This window comes from Cryptotermes secundus, unplaced genomic scaffold (genome assembly GCF_002891405.2).
Source record: "Cryptotermes secundus unplaced genomic scaffold, Csec_1.0 scaffold291, whole genome shotgun sequence".
NCBI lineage: Eukaryota > Metazoa > Arthropoda > Insecta > Blattodea > Kalotermitidae > Cryptotermes > Cryptotermes secundus.
The window spans coordinates 394,319-412,831 of record NW_019731571.1 but is presented as its reverse complement, the minus strand read 5'-3'; the positions used below and the strand labels follow the sequence as shown (position 1 = coordinate 412,831).

The following is an 18,513-nucleotide window of genomic DNA, read 5'->3' as shown; positions in this document are numbered from 1 at the left end:
AAACGGAAGGCTAATTGGATTGGTCATGTTTTACGCAGAAACTGCCTTCTAAAAGAAGCTATCGAAGGAAAGATAGATGGGCGGATAGAAGTGACAAGAAGACGAGGAAGAAGACGTAAGAAGATGCTGGATGACCTTGGGGACAGAAGAGGATACTGTCATTTGAAGGAGAAAGCTCTAGATCGCATGAAGTGGAGGAATTGTTTTGAAAGAGACTGTGGACCTGTCGTCTTGACAGATTACTGATGATGATGATATGATTTGGAACGTTTTGAAGTATTCACAAAGTCTGAACGCAAGAATCGATGCCCCATCAAGACGCAGTTCATTTCCTTCAATTTTCTCTCAGGAAAACTTTCTCCTGCATTGTTCAAGGTTCCCTAATGATGCTCTCAGAGCGGTTTGATTTAATTGTGATGAATATGGAGCACAGCCTAAGACCTGAGGTAACTGCATTAGGGGTGTCACAACTTCCGAACAGCTCTCCTTCTGATAACGTCTCTGTTACTAGTTCACACTCTGCATTGCTTCTCTCAGCTCTCTAAACCACAATGGTAACTATATGCACCACAGCTTGTTACATTAGGGAACTGCGCGTTCTGGCTACAAAATAAGTTGACATGTTCCGTATGATTCTCAGAATAAATAGCAATTATTTCCTTAAACAACATTAACCAATGTTTTCTTTATGGAGATGTTTATTTTCTGTTTAGTAGGGGATCAATTTTGATGTATTGTTCAGAAGAAATGTGGCTTTCAACATTTTATGATCAATTTTACGTACAGCGAACCTGAGGTATATGTCCAGCCAGTCATGGCGGCCATGTTTCATTCGACATTACAGCAATGGCTGATCTGCTACACTTCAGACTGTCTTAGATAAATCGCTTGCTTTGGAGTTCTCAACCATAACTGTGAACCCCCTGACATCAAGTTTCTGCTGTGACCGGTCTGCGGGTAATGTCTAAACATTGTACTGACTGCAGGAGAAATGTATAGACATGCTTAGTATGCCTTCTAAGTACCTATTCTGGAATGTTTGTCATCTGCTTAAACAGGAGTTTTCAGCTGTTTAATTGTCATAACACACTGGGCCACGTTCTTGTAAAAATAAGTACAACACTCTTTACGAGAAAAGTCAAGATTTGCGACATACGTACATATTCCCAAACGAACTCAGTACAGGGTTCAATTTGAACGAGTAAAATAAAATTCATTTCTATCTCGAGGTACCAGAGTCACGTAAACACAGAACAGGCGGCGGACTAGGGATCAGCTCCAGTCCAAGTTGTTGTGAAGGAAATTCGAATGCAGCGGGATGAAGCAGAGCCCTTGAGAACAGAGCTGGTCTGTGTGGACACTACAGCTCCCGTCCGTATCTAAAGTAAACGGGACAGAATCATTCTCGAGAGGCGAATATTAGGCCAGCCACTGAATTAAATGTCCTCCTTTTATGACACCCTCAAATTCATTGCCGTATGGAGAACAATGTGTAGTTGGTCCGTAGCGTAAGCCTGCTCCATATTTCCACGGTGAATTTTAATATTAGTCATCCATCTACCCCTAGGTCTCTCAAGAGATACAGTTCTTTATTGGAATTCGTCGTAGCACAACAACATAACGGTCAAAGTCAGCATCACCTTAGCTACATGCTTCGGCTTTTAAAGCCATCATCAGGCAAAATACTGCACTCACACAGTATTGAACTGCATTTCAGTGTGACAATAGAGCTGGATACTTGACAGCTGTGTTACACTATAATAATATCATTTTATCTAATTTAATTTTACCACTGGATTTTGATTTTTAGCATATATTATTTTAGGCCTATCCAACACAAAAGTTGAAATCTAGATCACAGTGTTACTAACAATTTAAAAAAAGAAATGGATCCATTTTAATAATTCAGTAACATATTGTGACGCGTTATCTTACGTCCCTCGCGAGGGGTGCCCTCTGTTGAGTCCGCGTGCCCCTTATATAATGGGCCTGGCCTCGAACGGAAGTTCAGTATTAGAGTATTGGGCCAAGTCGAGTAATGCTGCAAGTGGTAATAATTATAAGGTGTGTAAATGTGAGTGTCCAGTAAAGATTCGCTAAATCCGAGACGCACGTGAAGTTATTTGTCGCGTGACATTCCCAACACGTGACAATATGTAGTTCATAAGAACCAGTTGATGATCTTGATAGATCAAAACATTTAATGGGATGAAAATAAAATAACCCGAATTCTAACCATTTTAATATCGGTTTGTTGACGGCCCCTGAGTATATCTTCGTTACACGATACACAACAGGACGCAGAAATTAGAGATAGTATTACCCACCTAGGCAGAAGCTCCTTCTATCAGATACTTCTTGCAATATCGTACACACAGGAGCTGTCTAGATCTGGAGCCTTTGTAGAAAAAACTCCTTTTCCAACAATGTGTACTGACACAGTCAGAGACGGAAACTCCATGCCTGCTCTGTATTCCGGATTAGCCTACGGTAAATTTGGTCCTGTGCTTAATTAGTTAAGCATCATGCCATGAAGACATATAGGGGAGTGGAGGTACAGCTCCCCTTTGATCTCGGCTCTAGATGGAAGTAAGTAGTCAGCTTCACGCCCCTGCCGTTTCATCCCCCGGAGAAAGAGCCCCAGACACCCAATAGTTAGGAGGCTGGTTGGGCCCCAGGGCCGGTTTGGACGCTGTGGAGAAGAAAATAATCTAGCACTCCCGGGACATTAAGCCCGTAGCTCTTCGCTATACCGACTGAGCTATCCAGGCCACGTGTACACAGTAGTGTCTCGTTTCCAGTTTCCCCGAACCATCTTCAGATGAGGCACAACTGCTTCGCTTTCTATTCAATGCCTTCCAGTCAATCTTCGCCGCACTCTCATATCACGCAGACCTTTGCTAAGTCACTTCTGTGTTTCTACTGCGCTCTCATATCACGCAGGCCTTTGCTAAGTCACTTCTGTGTTTCTACTGCACTCTCATATCACGCAGACCTTTGCTAAGTCACTTCTGTGTTTCTACTGCGCTCTCATATCATGCAGACCTTTGCTACGTCACTTCTGTGTTTCGACTGCACTCTCATATCACGCAGACCTTTGCTAAGTCACTTCTGTGTTTCGAGCAGGTTTGCACAATGTGCGAACCAGTGGACCGTGCGGGCATTTATAATATATTTATTGATGCTGTCAGCAGTCGGGAATAGTACTAGGGTAATTAGTGAATAATGAATTAGAGGGGAAAAGGAAAGGAGTCACTCGTACCCTAATTTGAGATACCGTTTGAGGTAGTCTACATTGAGTATGAGTGTGAGGGTTGAGCCATAAGAACCGGCCCTCGCACTGCGACCTTCAATGATCTGTTGTGCTTCCTCTTTGGATTAACCCTTTATTAATCCTAATGAAACGTAGTATTTTATTTATGGGGGCGTCATAAAAGTCACTTGGTTCCATGAAAGATTGACCCAGGTGACGATGTTTTAGGTAAGCTATAGCCTCACAATCACACGGCATAGGGCATGAATAAAAACCATTGAAAACCTCAACGAACATAGCAGCGGCCGAGTTTCGAATAGGCCACCTCTTGAATGCAAGTCATTGCGGGTGCTCAGACAGCCGTGAGTTGGTGCCGAGGTATGAGACTGCTGGCCGTGCCTGACTAAGGGATCAGTTCATCAATAAGCAAGGAAATGTCACTGTGATAGATGGCTTCAAAACTGTGAAAACTTGCACGTACGATAGCACATAAAATTGATCCTTCGCATCTAACGCGCGATTTTATTCAGGATGGCAACATTACAGGGCGTTGTGTGAGAGTTGTCATGTCTCTGAAGAGGTCTGTGGTACATATTTCTGATATTAAACGTCTATTAACGTCACACAACACGAGACACTGTGCTACAAGCTGGAAGGTCGCGAGTTCGATTCCCGATGAGGTCACTGATTTTTCAATTGACCTAGTCCTTCCAGCTGTACAATGACCCTCGGGTAGAATCAGCCTATTACAGAAGTGAGTACCAGGAATCTTCCCGGGTGTAAAGGGCTTTAGGCGCGTAAGGCTGGCAACTTCGCCGCCATCTGTAAGCCGATAATGTACAAAATGTGGGAACCTCGACGTGTCACAACCCTTTGGTCCGTTCCTATATATGGGAGCAACCGTAAGAAATCAAAATTACATTCACAAAGAAAATAAAAACAGATTTAATTTGGAGAATTCTTACTACCACGCATTTCCTTCTGCTGTAAAAAGTAAACGATTAGATCACAAAAAAGACGCCATTGTTATGTACTGCTTTGTTTAAATGTGATAATTCGGAGGGAAATTTACTGAGTATGTTGGAGAACACGTTGCTTAGGGGAACATAACCACTCCTTACCAAACATTATGAGGAGAATCAAACCACAGAGGGCAATTTGCACGAATAAGAGATTACACACGCTGAAAAGATTCTGGTAAACGGAAGGATTGTATTCAGGAAATAACGTGGGGATATGTAGATTGTGTTTGTGTGAGTCAGGATAGGAAGTAGTGGTAGGATCTTGTGAATGCGGTTATGATCCTCCATGTTCAGAACAGCAAGAGCCTGACTGGTTATGCAGCAGAGAGCTATCCACTCAAATGGTTAGAATTCTGCTTCCTTATCGGGAGGTTCCGGATTTAAAGTCTCCTGCTGGGCGACTGGTTATGCTTGTTAATGATTTTCGCAAATTTTCTGGGCCCCTCCAGGCAAATGCCGGTACAGTATCTCAAAATAGGGCACGTCCGCCCCCCCCTCACACCCCCTCTACCATCCTACAATACACATTGTGAGCTTCTGACGGCGTCGTTACGTAAACCACAGATAGCTAAACAAAGACGCTAAGCTGACATGTGCTATGAGCTTATACGTAGTCTCTAAGCTTTTGTTGCTGTGGGTAAAGAGTGGCTGCAGATTTCGTGCTTCTGGCGTGCAGACGTTGGTCTCACGGTGGCTTACAGGCCGCATTTCGCCTCTTCAGATTCTAGAGCCGATTTTCTTCTTAATTATTAACTTAGACTTTACATTTCTGTCTCAGTAAAGCCAGTTCAAAAACCTGTGTCTGTAAAAGAATTTCAGCGTTAAAGACAAATATATTGGCAGAGAAGTTAATAAACAAGAGAATAAGATTGCCTAGGCACGTTTTATATAATAATGCTGAGACATGAAACTGAATGGAAAAGACCGAGAATGGTAAGGAAGCGCGTGGAAAGAAGGAAGAGAATCTCAGGAGAGATCGAGAGATGGAGAGGCAAGGTTATTGGACGACCCACATGGAAATGAGAAAACTGACAATTTTATTGTTATTTCCGGTTCTTCAGACGGCCTATTTCAACTACCTGTATTCATCTACAGATGCTACAACATATAAAACAGCAGCATAGACTTCTCTAAGACCCTCACTGACAGTCTAAAGTTCGTCTCCCTCTGAATGGCGATTTCCTTTACTTGTGCAGCGAAGTGAACGAATATGTCTTTATATCAGGTTGGACAGAATGGCAATTGGAACGACTGCGAAGGAAGGAACTAAGATGATATCCTGCAGATAATGGAAGCAGCTTAGACGATACGATCCGTAAAGGGAACAGACACCGGATCTGAGCCCCTGCCAGTTCGGGATCACAGCAGAAACATTCCCGCTAGTCACCTGTTTCAAACCGATGTCAACAGCAACGCTCGTTTATGCTTGAGCGGTCTGCAAGAAACGCCTTCCTCAATCTGCAATATGTCTACATTTGAATATTACTGTTTCCTAGGACGTGACGAAGCCTACGCAGGAAAATGCTGCCTCCATCCTCAGGGCAGATATCGAGGTAGTAGGTTCTGGTAACAATATGACACGTCTCAGAAGGCAGCAACTCTCAATGCCACAGCATGGCAGCCTCAATGTCATCCTCAACAATTTAATATATTGTGACGTGTTGCGCTATGGATGACGCCCCTCCCTCCCCGCCAGCCGTGACGTGTCGAACGGAGCCGAAGTGAGCCGAGTCCCAGCACACTGGTCGCTATGCAAAGCGAGTAAACACCGGTTGCTAAGCAAAGCGGGTAAACAGTGTTTGCTAGAGACGACGGTAATAACAGCGGTACCCATTACGTAACAGGCAAACACGGCGTCAGACAACAGCGGTGCCTATTACGTAACTGTTTTCCCGTTGTCCGGCTGAGGGTTTGTAAGGGAACTACAAAGTCGCCGAAGACAGTTCTCAAGTCAGCAGTGAACAATATTGTAACGTACTCGCCCGATCTTGCCCCTAGCGACTACGCCCTATTCGATGCAATGAAAGACGTTCACCTCCAACGACGAGCTTGAGGCAGTTGTCCACCAGTGGCTCCGGGATGTCCCCAAAGAATGGTTTGCTGTGCAGATACGGAAACTGCCGGAGAGATGGCAGACGTGCGGGGAATATAATCTGTATGTATTTTGTTTCAACAAATGGTTACTGTGAACAAAAAACATTTATTGTGAATCATTTTTGAACGCCCCTAGTAAATACAATAAAATATATATGTTAAATTGGTTCGATATAGTAACTTCAACGTTTCGCATGTAAACACGTGGGGTCCGGACATGCTTATGCAAGGTCTGCAAAACCAACTTGCACAAGCCTCACTCAGCGGTTCAGTAATTATCGGAATCAGACAGAAAGTATTTGCAGAGTCGCCATATTTCAATTTTCCACTTTACTGAAATGTATCTTATTTGCTTAAGATCAAGCCCTCATCACTACTGTAACCGAGATCTTACTTACCGACCCGATTCATGTATAACGATATTTGTTACTAAGTACTAATTTTATACTAAATTTTACTTATGTCCAGTCTTGCCTTAACTGTTCTAAGAAATACAATGAGCAGTGTGCAGATAGGAGGCTACTATATAAGGTTCTGTAATAGTCGGTGTGGTATGTTGATGATTACTCATCCCACTGCCAGCCTAATTAAAGAAGCTTCCAGAATGCTCCCGACCTGAAAAACAATTAAAAGAAACTTCGAGAAGGATCCGGAAGATTCCAGAGCATTACGTCATGCAGCAGAAATATTGAGAAAGTTCGAGAACAATCTCGAAGGGGAAGATTCCAGGACATTGCGTCATCCCTTAGTATTTAAAGGGGTTGATCACCGGATGACAGGAGCAGAAGTAGAGACACACACAAGTAATGTAGGATTAACGCTCGTCAATTAGGCTGGAAGACTGTCCGTCGCTACCTAGTGCTGTGCTCATCCAAGTTTGTGTACATCGTCTGTTAAGGCGTAGCAATGGTTGTAGAACCGACATTCTGATCTAGAACCCACAGTTATTAGTCACGCTACATTTTGTTCGTGACAGTATTAAAATATTTCATTTGTTGTGAATTTGTGTTATTAAATAATGTTGACTTCTTGATAACTGCAGAAGTGGTCTTCTGGTCTATGCCTACGTGTAAAATTATATGCTAAAATATTAAATGTTTTTTGTTGTAGTTGGTGTTAATAAAAGTTTTTTCTAGTCAATAGATCAGTGTTTCAGACCACGAAAGGAACTACCACTTCTACCGTGATCAGAAAACAAATTAATTTTAGCAACACGAACTACAACAAAAACATTTAATAATTTAGCATATAATTATTATACGTTGGAATTGCAGAGAACCACTTCGGCAGTGGTCAAGAAGTCAGCATTATTTAGCGACACCAAACTACAACAAAAGGAACATTTTAGTGTCTCGCGTGCCGGTTATACGTTGCATTAATGTTGGCAAATGGCCTGCCCAAACGTCAACAGTGACCAGTACTGGGGGAAGCAGTACGAATGTAGTGAGTGAATGCAAACATTTTACCTGACGATGGCCACAAAGAGCAGAATCCTGCTGTAAAATTATGTATGATGTTTATGCACGACTTGCGGTGATTGGGCCAGTAATAAAAGACAATCTGTGATTTCTCTGGATTCTCAAATACATGATATCCCGCAGATGTTAGGGCATAGCGCATTCCCAAGTAGCGGTTGGAGGAGTCTGTCTCCAGACATGGAGGATAGCTCCATATTAAATAAAAGTTACAGACAGCCGACAAGGGGTTACCAAATCTCTCACCGTAAAACAGAGGTATGCTACTAAGTGTTATACGGAAGCGCAATAGACCATTGAAGGTCGCCCCTCATACTGAAATGTTATACAGGGCCTGGAACTGGGACGGGTTATTTAGATGGAGATTTGAGACAGAGCACAGCAGGTGGCACTCAACGTGCAGGGGATTATGCACTTTTCTATGGAGAAGGGGATGTTCTGTGCGCAAGAGAATGTCACTCCAGTAGTTCTGAGGAGAGAATGTTGCATGTAGAGAGGACACGAAAGAAGCAGCTATACAAAAACTGTTCCAGGTAATGGTTCTGTGAACAATAGCCGTTGCTCGGTCATGGACGCACCAGATTCGTAACATGCAACAATGAAGTCACTGGGAAGCAGTGGTCTATACGCGGTCCGTGCGATAGCTGTGTGATGCAACAATAGAAGAATTGTTGAGAGAGGTGTTTTCTATGTGGTCCGTGTCGAAACTATATAACAAGAAGCAGCTGCGTTTACAATAGAATCTTGAGATGGGAAGAGTAGTAGTTGCGAGAAAGCCGCCGGCCAGTGAGGACGTGTACACGAAAGCTGAGGAAGCTACGGCGTTGGAAGCCGTTATCAGGCAACAACCGGTGAAGATGCAGCAGACTGAGAAGATTTCGTGCGTTCTATAGTGAATTGTAGAGCGTGTGAATTAGCAGCAGCGCTACAGTTAATTGTAGTTACGAGATGTGTGTATAAGTGTTCAATAAATCCAATTGTCAGTCCAAACCCAGTCTATACTGACACTCATATGCATGGCAATATATCGTTGTCCTGAATGTTCATGTCCTCACACACACAAAGGAACTGGAACGTATATTCGATAAATTCTCGTAAGTGGCGCATACAGTTGTGCAAGAAGAGGTCACTGCGAAAATATTTAGAGATGATATTCTCTAACAAGGATGGAAGCGAGAGATATCGTGAAGTTTGTAATGATACTGGACTTAAGAGTAATTAATCTTGCCACATCCAAATATCTAATCCTCTAGAACATTCATAAATTTACTTGAACTTCTCCTGATGGGAAGACTCTCAGATTGTGTTCTGATGCGGACGCCATTAAAATGCACTTCCTGTCCGATGTTTCGGGCGAGCATCGCAGCAGCACAAGCATTTGGTAGAGAGGGATTCAAACTGAAGGAACGAAATGCAGAAGAAGGTCAGGTTCCACCTCTGGAAAGCTCAGAAGATGATGTGATTATTGAAGCAGCTAAGACATGGGCCAACGAAGGATATTAATAATTATCACATCAAAGGAAACAGGCTAAATTCCAGTGGCTACAGGACCCGAGCCAATCATATGAAGCTAGCAAAGCAGATGTTTCGGGAACAAAATGTGGAATATCTGAAGAGGAAACACTAAACTTGAAACAAATATAAACAAGAATGTTAGAGACGTATACAGATGAGCAAAATGAGCTTAAGCAGGGTTATCAACCAAGAACTGAGTACATAAAGAAGATCTACTTGCAGATTCCCACAACAAATTGAATAAAGTTCTCTCAGATATTGAATATTCGTAGGGTTAATGACGTTGGACAGTTGCAGCTGATAAATTTGTACCTGAGCCTGCTACCATTGAGATTAAGATTTGTACTGCAAAGTTGAAAGAGTAGACATCTCCAGATATGGATCAACTTCCGGTAAAATTGATACAAGCAGGAGATGCAAAGTGACATTCCGCGATCAGTGCTCACTCACTCACGGGCTGAGCCCTTCTTGAGAAGCCTCCAATTCTGCAGTCACTGAAGAACTTTCCAACATTTTATGGAACCCGAAGGTTCAAAAGAGCCCTCCAGTGGACCCTGTCCTAAGCCAGATCAATCCAATCCATACCATCCCATCTTATCCAAAAAATCCTTAATTCTGCCTTTAATATGGAACAATTGCCTCAACAGTGGAAGGAGTCTATTATTATACCAATTTGTGAGAAGGGCGTTAAGACTGAATGTAATAAATATCGAGGCATCAACTTTATTAAATATTATATATAATATCCTACCCTCAAGGTTAAGTGGTAGGTCCACATGTGGACGAAATTATTCGGTATCATCAGTGTACATTTCGGCGTACATTTTTTCATTTTTCAGATACTGGGAAAAAGATGACAGTACACCATTTATTCTTAGACTTCAAGAAAGCATGTGATTCGGTTAGGTGGGAAGTATTGTAAATATTTTCACAGAGTTTTCGCTACCCATGAAGCCAGTCAGGCTTATTACAATATTATGACTGAATATGACCATTTACTAGGCAACGGCTCGGTAAACACTGCCTAGAAGTCGGAGTAGCAGCAGAAGCTGAAGTCAGTTTGCTAGGTAACGGCGAGCTAGCACCTGCTTCCGCGGCAAAGAATATCAACACAAAATTTCAGTGACAACCGACAGAATAACGGAGGACAATTAACTCTTCGACATCGTGTCTTCTTCAGAAAGATGCGTCAGAGAGACGTCATTCAGGAGTTCAACGTGTGAGCTGTTATAATCAATTGTAAAGAAGTGCCAATCAATTCTATCGTCAAATCCAGAACCCATTAGTATTAGTCACGCTAACCCCGAATACGTGACAGTTTTTCCAAAAACAGGTAATGTTTCTTCTCCATTGCTCTAAACGTTGTTTTGGTATACATAAGAAGGCCAGGAAACCAGTTGGGAGTAAAATTGAAAGGGGCGCCTCCGCTTCCAGTGTCAGTCTACTGGGTAAACAGGTAAAGCTATCCCTGTAACAGGCCGTGGAGGCTCCCAGCTCACAGATGGCGGTGATTTTGTCAGCCATACACGCGGACCAGCTTTTATCCCATGAAGATTACTGGTACTCATTTCTGTTAGAGACTGAGTAGTCCTCAAGTTCGTAGTTCTGCTGGAAGGTTAGGTCGACTGATAATCGAATGACGAGATAACGTAAATACCAGAAGCTCTAATTGCCGATAGTAAGTAAGTCTAATGTATCCTTCGAAAATGTGGCGAGTTAAAAATCTGTGAATCAGAATGCAATTAATGAGGAAATTAAGAGCAGATTTAAACCAGGTAATGCTTGCTACTGGGCCGGTCACGGTAGCCGAGCGGTCTAAGGCATGCACTGTCTTCGCTCGCTCGGAAGCCGGGATCGTGGGTTCGAATCCCACTCAGGGCATGGATGTTTGTGTGCGTTTTTCTGTGTTTGTCTACAGGTACAGGCCTTGCGACAAGCTGATCACCCGCCCAAGGAGTCCTACAGTATGTCTAAGGTCTAGTAAACCGAAGTGAAACGAGAGTTTCATGGAGGTAGGCCTAGGCCCAAACGAGGGCTGTAGCGCCAATGAAAAAAGAAAAAAAAATCCTTGCTACTATTCAGTTCGAAACTTCTGTCTTCTCTGCTGCTGAAATGCATACAAATTATATTTAGATTGAGGTGTGTAACTTTCCCTTTAAAAGTAAGGGAGCAACGTGGCCTGAGGGTGCTCGAGAGCAGGACGCTGCGGAGAGTATTTGGACGAAAGCTGTAGAAAATTGTATAATGAGGAACTCATTGTCAAATATAACTAGAATAATCAAATCGAGGAAGACGAGATTGGCACGGCATGTGGCATGCATGGGGAAGAGGAATGTTCACAAGATCTTGGTGGGAAAAGCACAAAGTAATGGACCACTAGGAAGACCTAATCTTATGTGGATGGATATTATTAAAGTGGATCGTAGGGGAATGGAATGGACCAGATTAATCTGGCTCAGGATAGGGACAATTTGCAGGGTCTTGTGAACACGATAATACTCGTATATCTTCGGGCTCCATAATGTGTTGGTAAATACTTGAGGTGGTGAGCAACTGGCGGCCTCTGGAGAAGAACTCAGATCCGTGGAGTACCCCACGTGAAGTTTGTGTATGCCGCTTTCGAGTTCCTGCTGCCGGCGTCTCATGCAGCTGTTCCAGTTTAAATTCGATGAATTTGCACTTCTTTGTTTTAAAGGCCACTAAATTACGGTTCGCCATTCATTCAGAAAATCTGAGTTCCTAGTGCCTTCACTCACGGCTTCTAACCGTCCTAATTAATATCTCCACTTTCTTTCTACCCTTATGAAAAGGCCGAGCGGGCGAAGCCTCTTCCTCTCCTAAAGAGAGAGTCTGTCTTTTGTCCTGTCATTTTTCTCTTTTCGCCTGATATTCTACTCTTCTTTCCTTTCATTCCCGAACATTGTTTGGTCTTGACTGAAGCTGGAAACCAGAACAAACCTTCGGGAGGATGATATTCAACGCGGAGGCCCAAACGTCTACACATGAGACTAGCAGAGCAAAATAACCATCAACCACCTCACATAAACACATGGCTTGCTCATGGTTGGTTGTCCCAATGGTACTGTGAGTAGTTGGTCGTTGATTGCCTGATTCAGAAGTTTTGTTTTGTTGTTCATCAACTTGTTCGCGAAACCTACCACTTATCGCTACCCTGTACCACTTCATACAAGTGGGTCACTCTCTACTTATCTAGCACCAATTTTAATATTGTCACGCGTATGGATGTCTATAGACGGGTTTTGGATTAATGATCTGCTTTACTGGACTCTTTAATACAGCGCGTGACTACGTTTTACACTTCACTATCACACACACACACACACACAGACACAGTCACATCTTCATTGGCCACTGTTCGGTAGCGGCTCCCAACGGCGGGCTTTTCCCTTCCACTGGGTTCCCGAACTGTTCCCCCCTCAGCTACCGGCTTCTCACAGCAACAGCTCTCAACGACTGAACCTCATCGGTTGTCTAACTCATTAACTCAGCTCAACTCAGCTCAACTGACTTTCACTAACTGTCCTTATAATATTTCGGCACGGACATCACAGAAAGCACCGTTCCAATATTGCTGTGCAATTATTGCCTTGGAAACATGCTTGTTTTCGAAGCCGTTACTTGCAACGTCTGTCTTATAGCTGCTTCTTTCGCGGTCGTTGCCTAGCAACGGGTCTACATGCTAGAATATTATATTCCCATCTAAATTTTAGTTTCCAAAGCAGTCTCTTCGGTTTCTCAACCAAGTTTTTATATCAATGAGCAGTACTTCACCCCCACCCTCACCTCACCGTTATCGATTCAGTCGCTTTCTGAAGTTTCTTCTTTTGTAATTGCTTCCATTATCCACTCAGTTCCTCTTGCCAAAGTCACGCTTTTGCTTCAAGTTCCGGAAATCCCGGCTTTGAACCCCGGGCTGCAGACTGATTATCGTGTTTCAGGGCGTCTGTACTTTCTTTCCTCTCCAGACGAACGAACAGAAACTCCTCAGAGTAAGCCAAGACCGTTTGACTTCACTTCTTGTTCTCTAATCAACAGGATATTCGCCACATCACGTGGATGCAGGCAGTGTTGCCAACGTTTAGAGGTTTGAAATGAGTATGGTGTTCATGTTATGTCGATTGCTGGTCCAAAAGACTATGGAAAGAAGTGTGAAGGCTGTTCCCACTTGCCAGGACCGGGTGTCAGCCCGCAAAGCTTGACCAAAAACTATGCATATTGTGACATGCTCGTCCGTTGCTAGGCTACGACAGCGAAATGAGCAGCTACGCAACAACCGTTAGTAATTAACGGCTTCGCAAGCAAGAGTTTTCCACAGGAATAATTGAAATCTTGAAGGAGGAACGGTGTGTTCGATGCAGTCTGTACCGACATGTTATAAGCTAAACAGCTGGAGCCATCAATTAGTTGTGAGACAGTCGCCAGCCGGTAAGAACGTGAGCACAAAAGCAGGGAACATTGTTGGGACCCGTCACTAGGCAACAATTGGTAGAGGCACACTAGACTGAAAATACTTATTACGTGATGCAGTGAATTGGAGAGTTACGCTAATTAGCGACAGCACTGTAATTACTTGTATGACGATCTGTTAAGAGTTCAGTAAATCAGATTACCAATCCAAACACCGTCAATAATCATGACTATATATACCTATACATACATACACGAATGCCTATCTCATTTCTACCATGGAGGCAGCGTGTACCTGCATACAGCCCTAGAGTAGAAGGAGCGCTAACAGTGAACCACTGCGAAAGCCAAGAGTCGGTCCGTTTTTGTGCAGAGAAATATGGCTCACAGTCGCACCGCTGGCGAGGGTCCTATATCGTTAAATTATATTTGTGTGCCCGTTAGTACAAAACCGACATGAGCCCTTGATGCCCTGCCCTACTTCCGATGTAGAGAATTACGGAAAATGCAACACCCCCGTCTCGAACTCAGACAGTCTGGTTCTCACTAATCACATTAGCTGTGCTCTTCTCAGTCATTAATAACGTGATCCTGAAACTTAATGAAAACTGAACCGAAAGATATATGATACACGCCACCAGACTTCATCTTGATGTTGAACCCGAGCGAACAAAGGCATAAGGACCTTTGTGCGCTGTTGCTTCAAATCAATTTCATATTAACTTTCCCTGCGGTGATTATTTCCCAAACCACAGACAAGGAAGGGGGCTTGAAACAAGCACCTTACAAATTCCTTGCTATTTGTTTCGGCAATATACGTATATAGAGCGGTACAGACCTACCTGAATATTGCAGCTTACAGCCACAGGTTGGATCTGCAAGCACATGCATAACATTCGTTGGTTTCACTCAGACACGATAACGAATGCATTTCACAATTTAATATAATTAATAACCAACAAAAATGCCCCCTCTTTGCCCTGAATACGGTTGCATATCATACGAGTATTACGTACCTACACATCGCAGCCGTGGCTCCCGTGCATATTGGCAGGACCAAGGAGTGTTCTTTAGTAGGTCCGCGACAGGAAAGTTGTTCAATTATTTCTATAAACAAGCAAGCTCATGCCCTGGTTAGCGTCAGTGCAAGACTTGGGTTGCTTCTCCCATCGATTCTGTCATGTATACGGGTATATATATGATGATGATGATGTATCATGCAGATGTGACGGGTGAATATTATTACCGATGGAGCGCAATTCTACAGCAACACAAACAATAGCTTTATTTTATTTTAACATTTAGTTCTTTACTGGCAGTGCGAATCCTGGTATGCTGAGGGGGTTGGGGAGGGGGAATATTCTTTAGGTACGACTGTACTGTACTGTACTACAAACACTATGCAGACACATGTCTGGAGTAACTGAGGAAGATCATGGAAACTTCGAGTGAGATTAGGCGGTGTCCTAGCTGGAATTCGCAACGAGCTCCTTCTGAACTCAAGATGAATATTACTTTTGTGCCAGCACATTCCGTATGAGGCTCTAAAAGTAATATTTATTTCTTTATGGTTTATTTAATGACGCTGTCAGCAGCTACGAGTGTACACTGTAGAAGGCCGCAGTCCTCGCCCAGTCGCGGTTCTATCCCTTCATCTGTCTAGTGTGACTGGGTAAAACTACGAAATCTCGCAGTCTGGGTAGCCGGTTGGTTTCCCAGTTGAGACTTGAACTGGTCAGCAGCAAAATACGAAACAGAAAGTTGCCGCTAGGCGGGAGCAGAGTCTCTAATATGAATCTGTGTTCGCAGCCCTGTCGGCGAGCAGACGGAACACGCTAAACACCAACGCCAACACTACGACGGAGGGCCAACTGCGATCGCGACGGAAAGCTGCGAAGATGCTGGTTGCTGTGGTTATCATGTTCGCTGTCTGCTACTTCCCTGTTCATCTGCTCAACATTCTCAGGTACAGTACCATGGCTAGCTTTTGTGCTCCCGATCATGAGCCTAGCGTTTCTGCCTGATCAGAGACGTGAACACCCTCTGCTTATGCGTTCATACATTTGTAACTGCACCACTGTCCAAAAAGCAAGTAATTCAAAGATTGCGTGTGCCTTGTTGTGCCCTACACAATCGGAAATACCAGCTCTGCTCCCTGGGTATGCTTGCTTTCCTAGCACCTGACCTTAAGGAAGGACTGACAGCCAAATTCATAAACTGTAACGCCGTTCTGTTTACCGCCTGCTTCTTCGTGGTTTCTGCTTGGCTTACCCTTCGATAGTTAAATGGAGACCGCACAGCGCCATAGCCCAGAAGTCACCGCTGTTAAAACCTCACTCGTGCCGAACATGATGAACAGGAACAATGGCGCCATCCCACAGTTTTTCCACAGGCACGCTTTGCTCAAGTCCGTCCGTTCCTCGCAACTGCTAGAAACAGATTGCCCGAAACGGCCTTTTCTCCGAATATCAAAATTCAACTTTTTTTCAGGTCGCGAAAAGGCTGCCTAGGTCGGCAACTTGCTGGACATTTCCTGTCGCGCGAAGCGAAACTTGACCAGGTCTTTCCACTGATGCGTAAACAGTCTTTTCTAAAGACAACTCAGTCGACTGAGAAGGAGTGCGAAGAGTCAGCCGCGGCTCTGTCTCCTCGCCTTCCGGCGTCTCAACCTAAGTATCCCATCTTACAAAAATCATACGTAATGTCTAATGAAATGGGCACAACAGTGAATTGTTTAACGAATGCGCACTACTTAACGGCGAGAGAGAGTGACGTTACATGTAGTCCTTGCTCTGAAGTCCAGTTGTACCCGAACTACTCTACCCAGTCCTTTGTGTTCGGGAAGAACAGTGACATTTTTCATGGTTTTCCTCAGTCCCTCCAGTTAAATTCAGAGGAGACCACAAACGGTTTCTTTCACATTCCTTCCAATGAATTATTCACTAACCACTGTGTCATTCCGCGTTATAACTTCTGCGGCACTGAGAGAACCGTTTCTTACAGCATTAATTCGTATACAGCCATACCTGGCATAGTCCGGCTTCACTATAGTCCGGTTTGAAAATTTCAAAACAAACTAAATTTTAATTGAGCAAAATGAAAATAAATTCTAAAAAATTAGTACATAAAATTATTTTTAATACATAAATGATCGTTTTTTCCCCTTTATACAGTCAAGTCTCTTTTTGTGCGATTTAGTTTTATGTGGTTTTAAACTTATGTGATACGATACATATTTCAATTTTTTCTGGGGTTCCCCGCTGTATATGTATGTACCTATGCTCGGGTCGTTCGTTCTTGAGCTCTGACAGCTCTCGCTGGAGGAGGTGGAACTTTGGAAGAGCTACATCAGAAACGTTATCGCAAATACAGGCGAAGCATGGCATGAATTACGGCAAGCAATATGAGGGCAGTATGGAAACATATCGTACCCCATCGTGCAAATGATTTCATTGGTTTTGAAACTCAATTCGCTGAAGTCACTAATAACACAGTGGAAATTGGACAGCAACTTGGTTTCAGTGAGTTATATTCCGTCAACGCAATTGAGTGCAGCAAAGCGAACACTAATGAACTAGATAATGAAACACTTATTGACACAGATGAACAACAGGAGGACAGTTTGCGACAATCCCAGGCTTCACAGTGAAGCAGCGCCTGCCAAATGCACTCCCACTGAAGCCTGTGAAGTCTGAGGTTTCGGCCATACCTGTTAGCCTTCTGCTGTGACTGCCCGTTCACCTCAAGAAAATGGAAACCATGAAAATTCTGGACTCTGAAATTCTCTTACTTCAACTCGAAATGAGATGTCAGGTCTAAGGCTCTGACACATGTCATTCGTCTTCAGAAAGAGATTCGTAGACAGAAAAGAAAGGAAGTCGCTGTTTTGGCTGATGCAGGGGCACGCGACAAGACAGCTTATTCAGTGCTAGCCAAGAAAAATCATAAAAACCCAAACAATTAAAACGAACGTTAGAAACGTCTTCTCTGAAGCGAAGGCAGTTGTATTGAATGAGCGAAATGTTGCGCCCCTGCAGAGTACATCACGTGTAGGAGGTGGGCTCACAGATTCACGGACCCCTAGGTTTGCAATGCCTGCAGCTTTGATGGCGACACTGATGACTTCACGTCTGCAGAGTCGTGTGATGGGGTAACTGCAATTGCTGAAGATAATGCTGTGTATCCTTAATATGTAATCATAAATCGAAAATCTGAATTCTATTCTTTAGACAACTCAGATTAAATTTAGCATATATAATTAAGTAAAATACGAAAACTGTAATTAATTATACATGTTTATACTAATCAAATAAATATAATAAAATGTAGGGGTGCACTTACGTCGCTTTTAGACAGTAGCGTAACATTTAACCCTAGACAATGTAACAACGTACTTCGAACTGTTACGTTATACAGAGTCCTAAAGAACTGAAAATATTTGTAAAAAGTGAATTATGGGAATAATGTAATATATTTATTTAAAGACCAATAACATCGCTGTTATTGTGCATCCCTGTTATGTCCATAGATATAACACTCACACAACAACAACAGTCACAAAATTTGTAACACCTGGCCCCGAACTACTCAAATTCTTACCCATCTGATCCATACTCAGAGCACATAAGCGGTCGTGCTGTCGAGTTTGGTATAAACGTAGTTGTCATTCCAAAGCTCTTGTAATTCTTTAATTGTTGAATTTCTTGAGGAAGTATTAGAGTCCTTC

The 18,513-nt window shown here is 43.2% G+C and overlaps 1 protein-coding gene across 3 annotated transcripts in view; it reads left to right on the top strand.

Moving 5' to 3' along the window:
• Positions 1-18,513, top strand: part of LOC111867112 (orexin receptor type 1-like) — a 266,602-nt gene that overhangs the window by 225,093 nt on the left and 22,996 nt on the right. For all 3 annotated transcript variants that reach the window (XM_033752545.1, XM_023856643.2, XM_023856642.2), the window contains one exon: positions 15,597-15,753. In XM_033752545.1, coding sequence (XP_033608436.1) covers positions 15,597-15,753 — 157 coding nt within the window. The remainder of the gene's footprint in view (positions 1-15,596; positions 15,754-18,513) is intronic.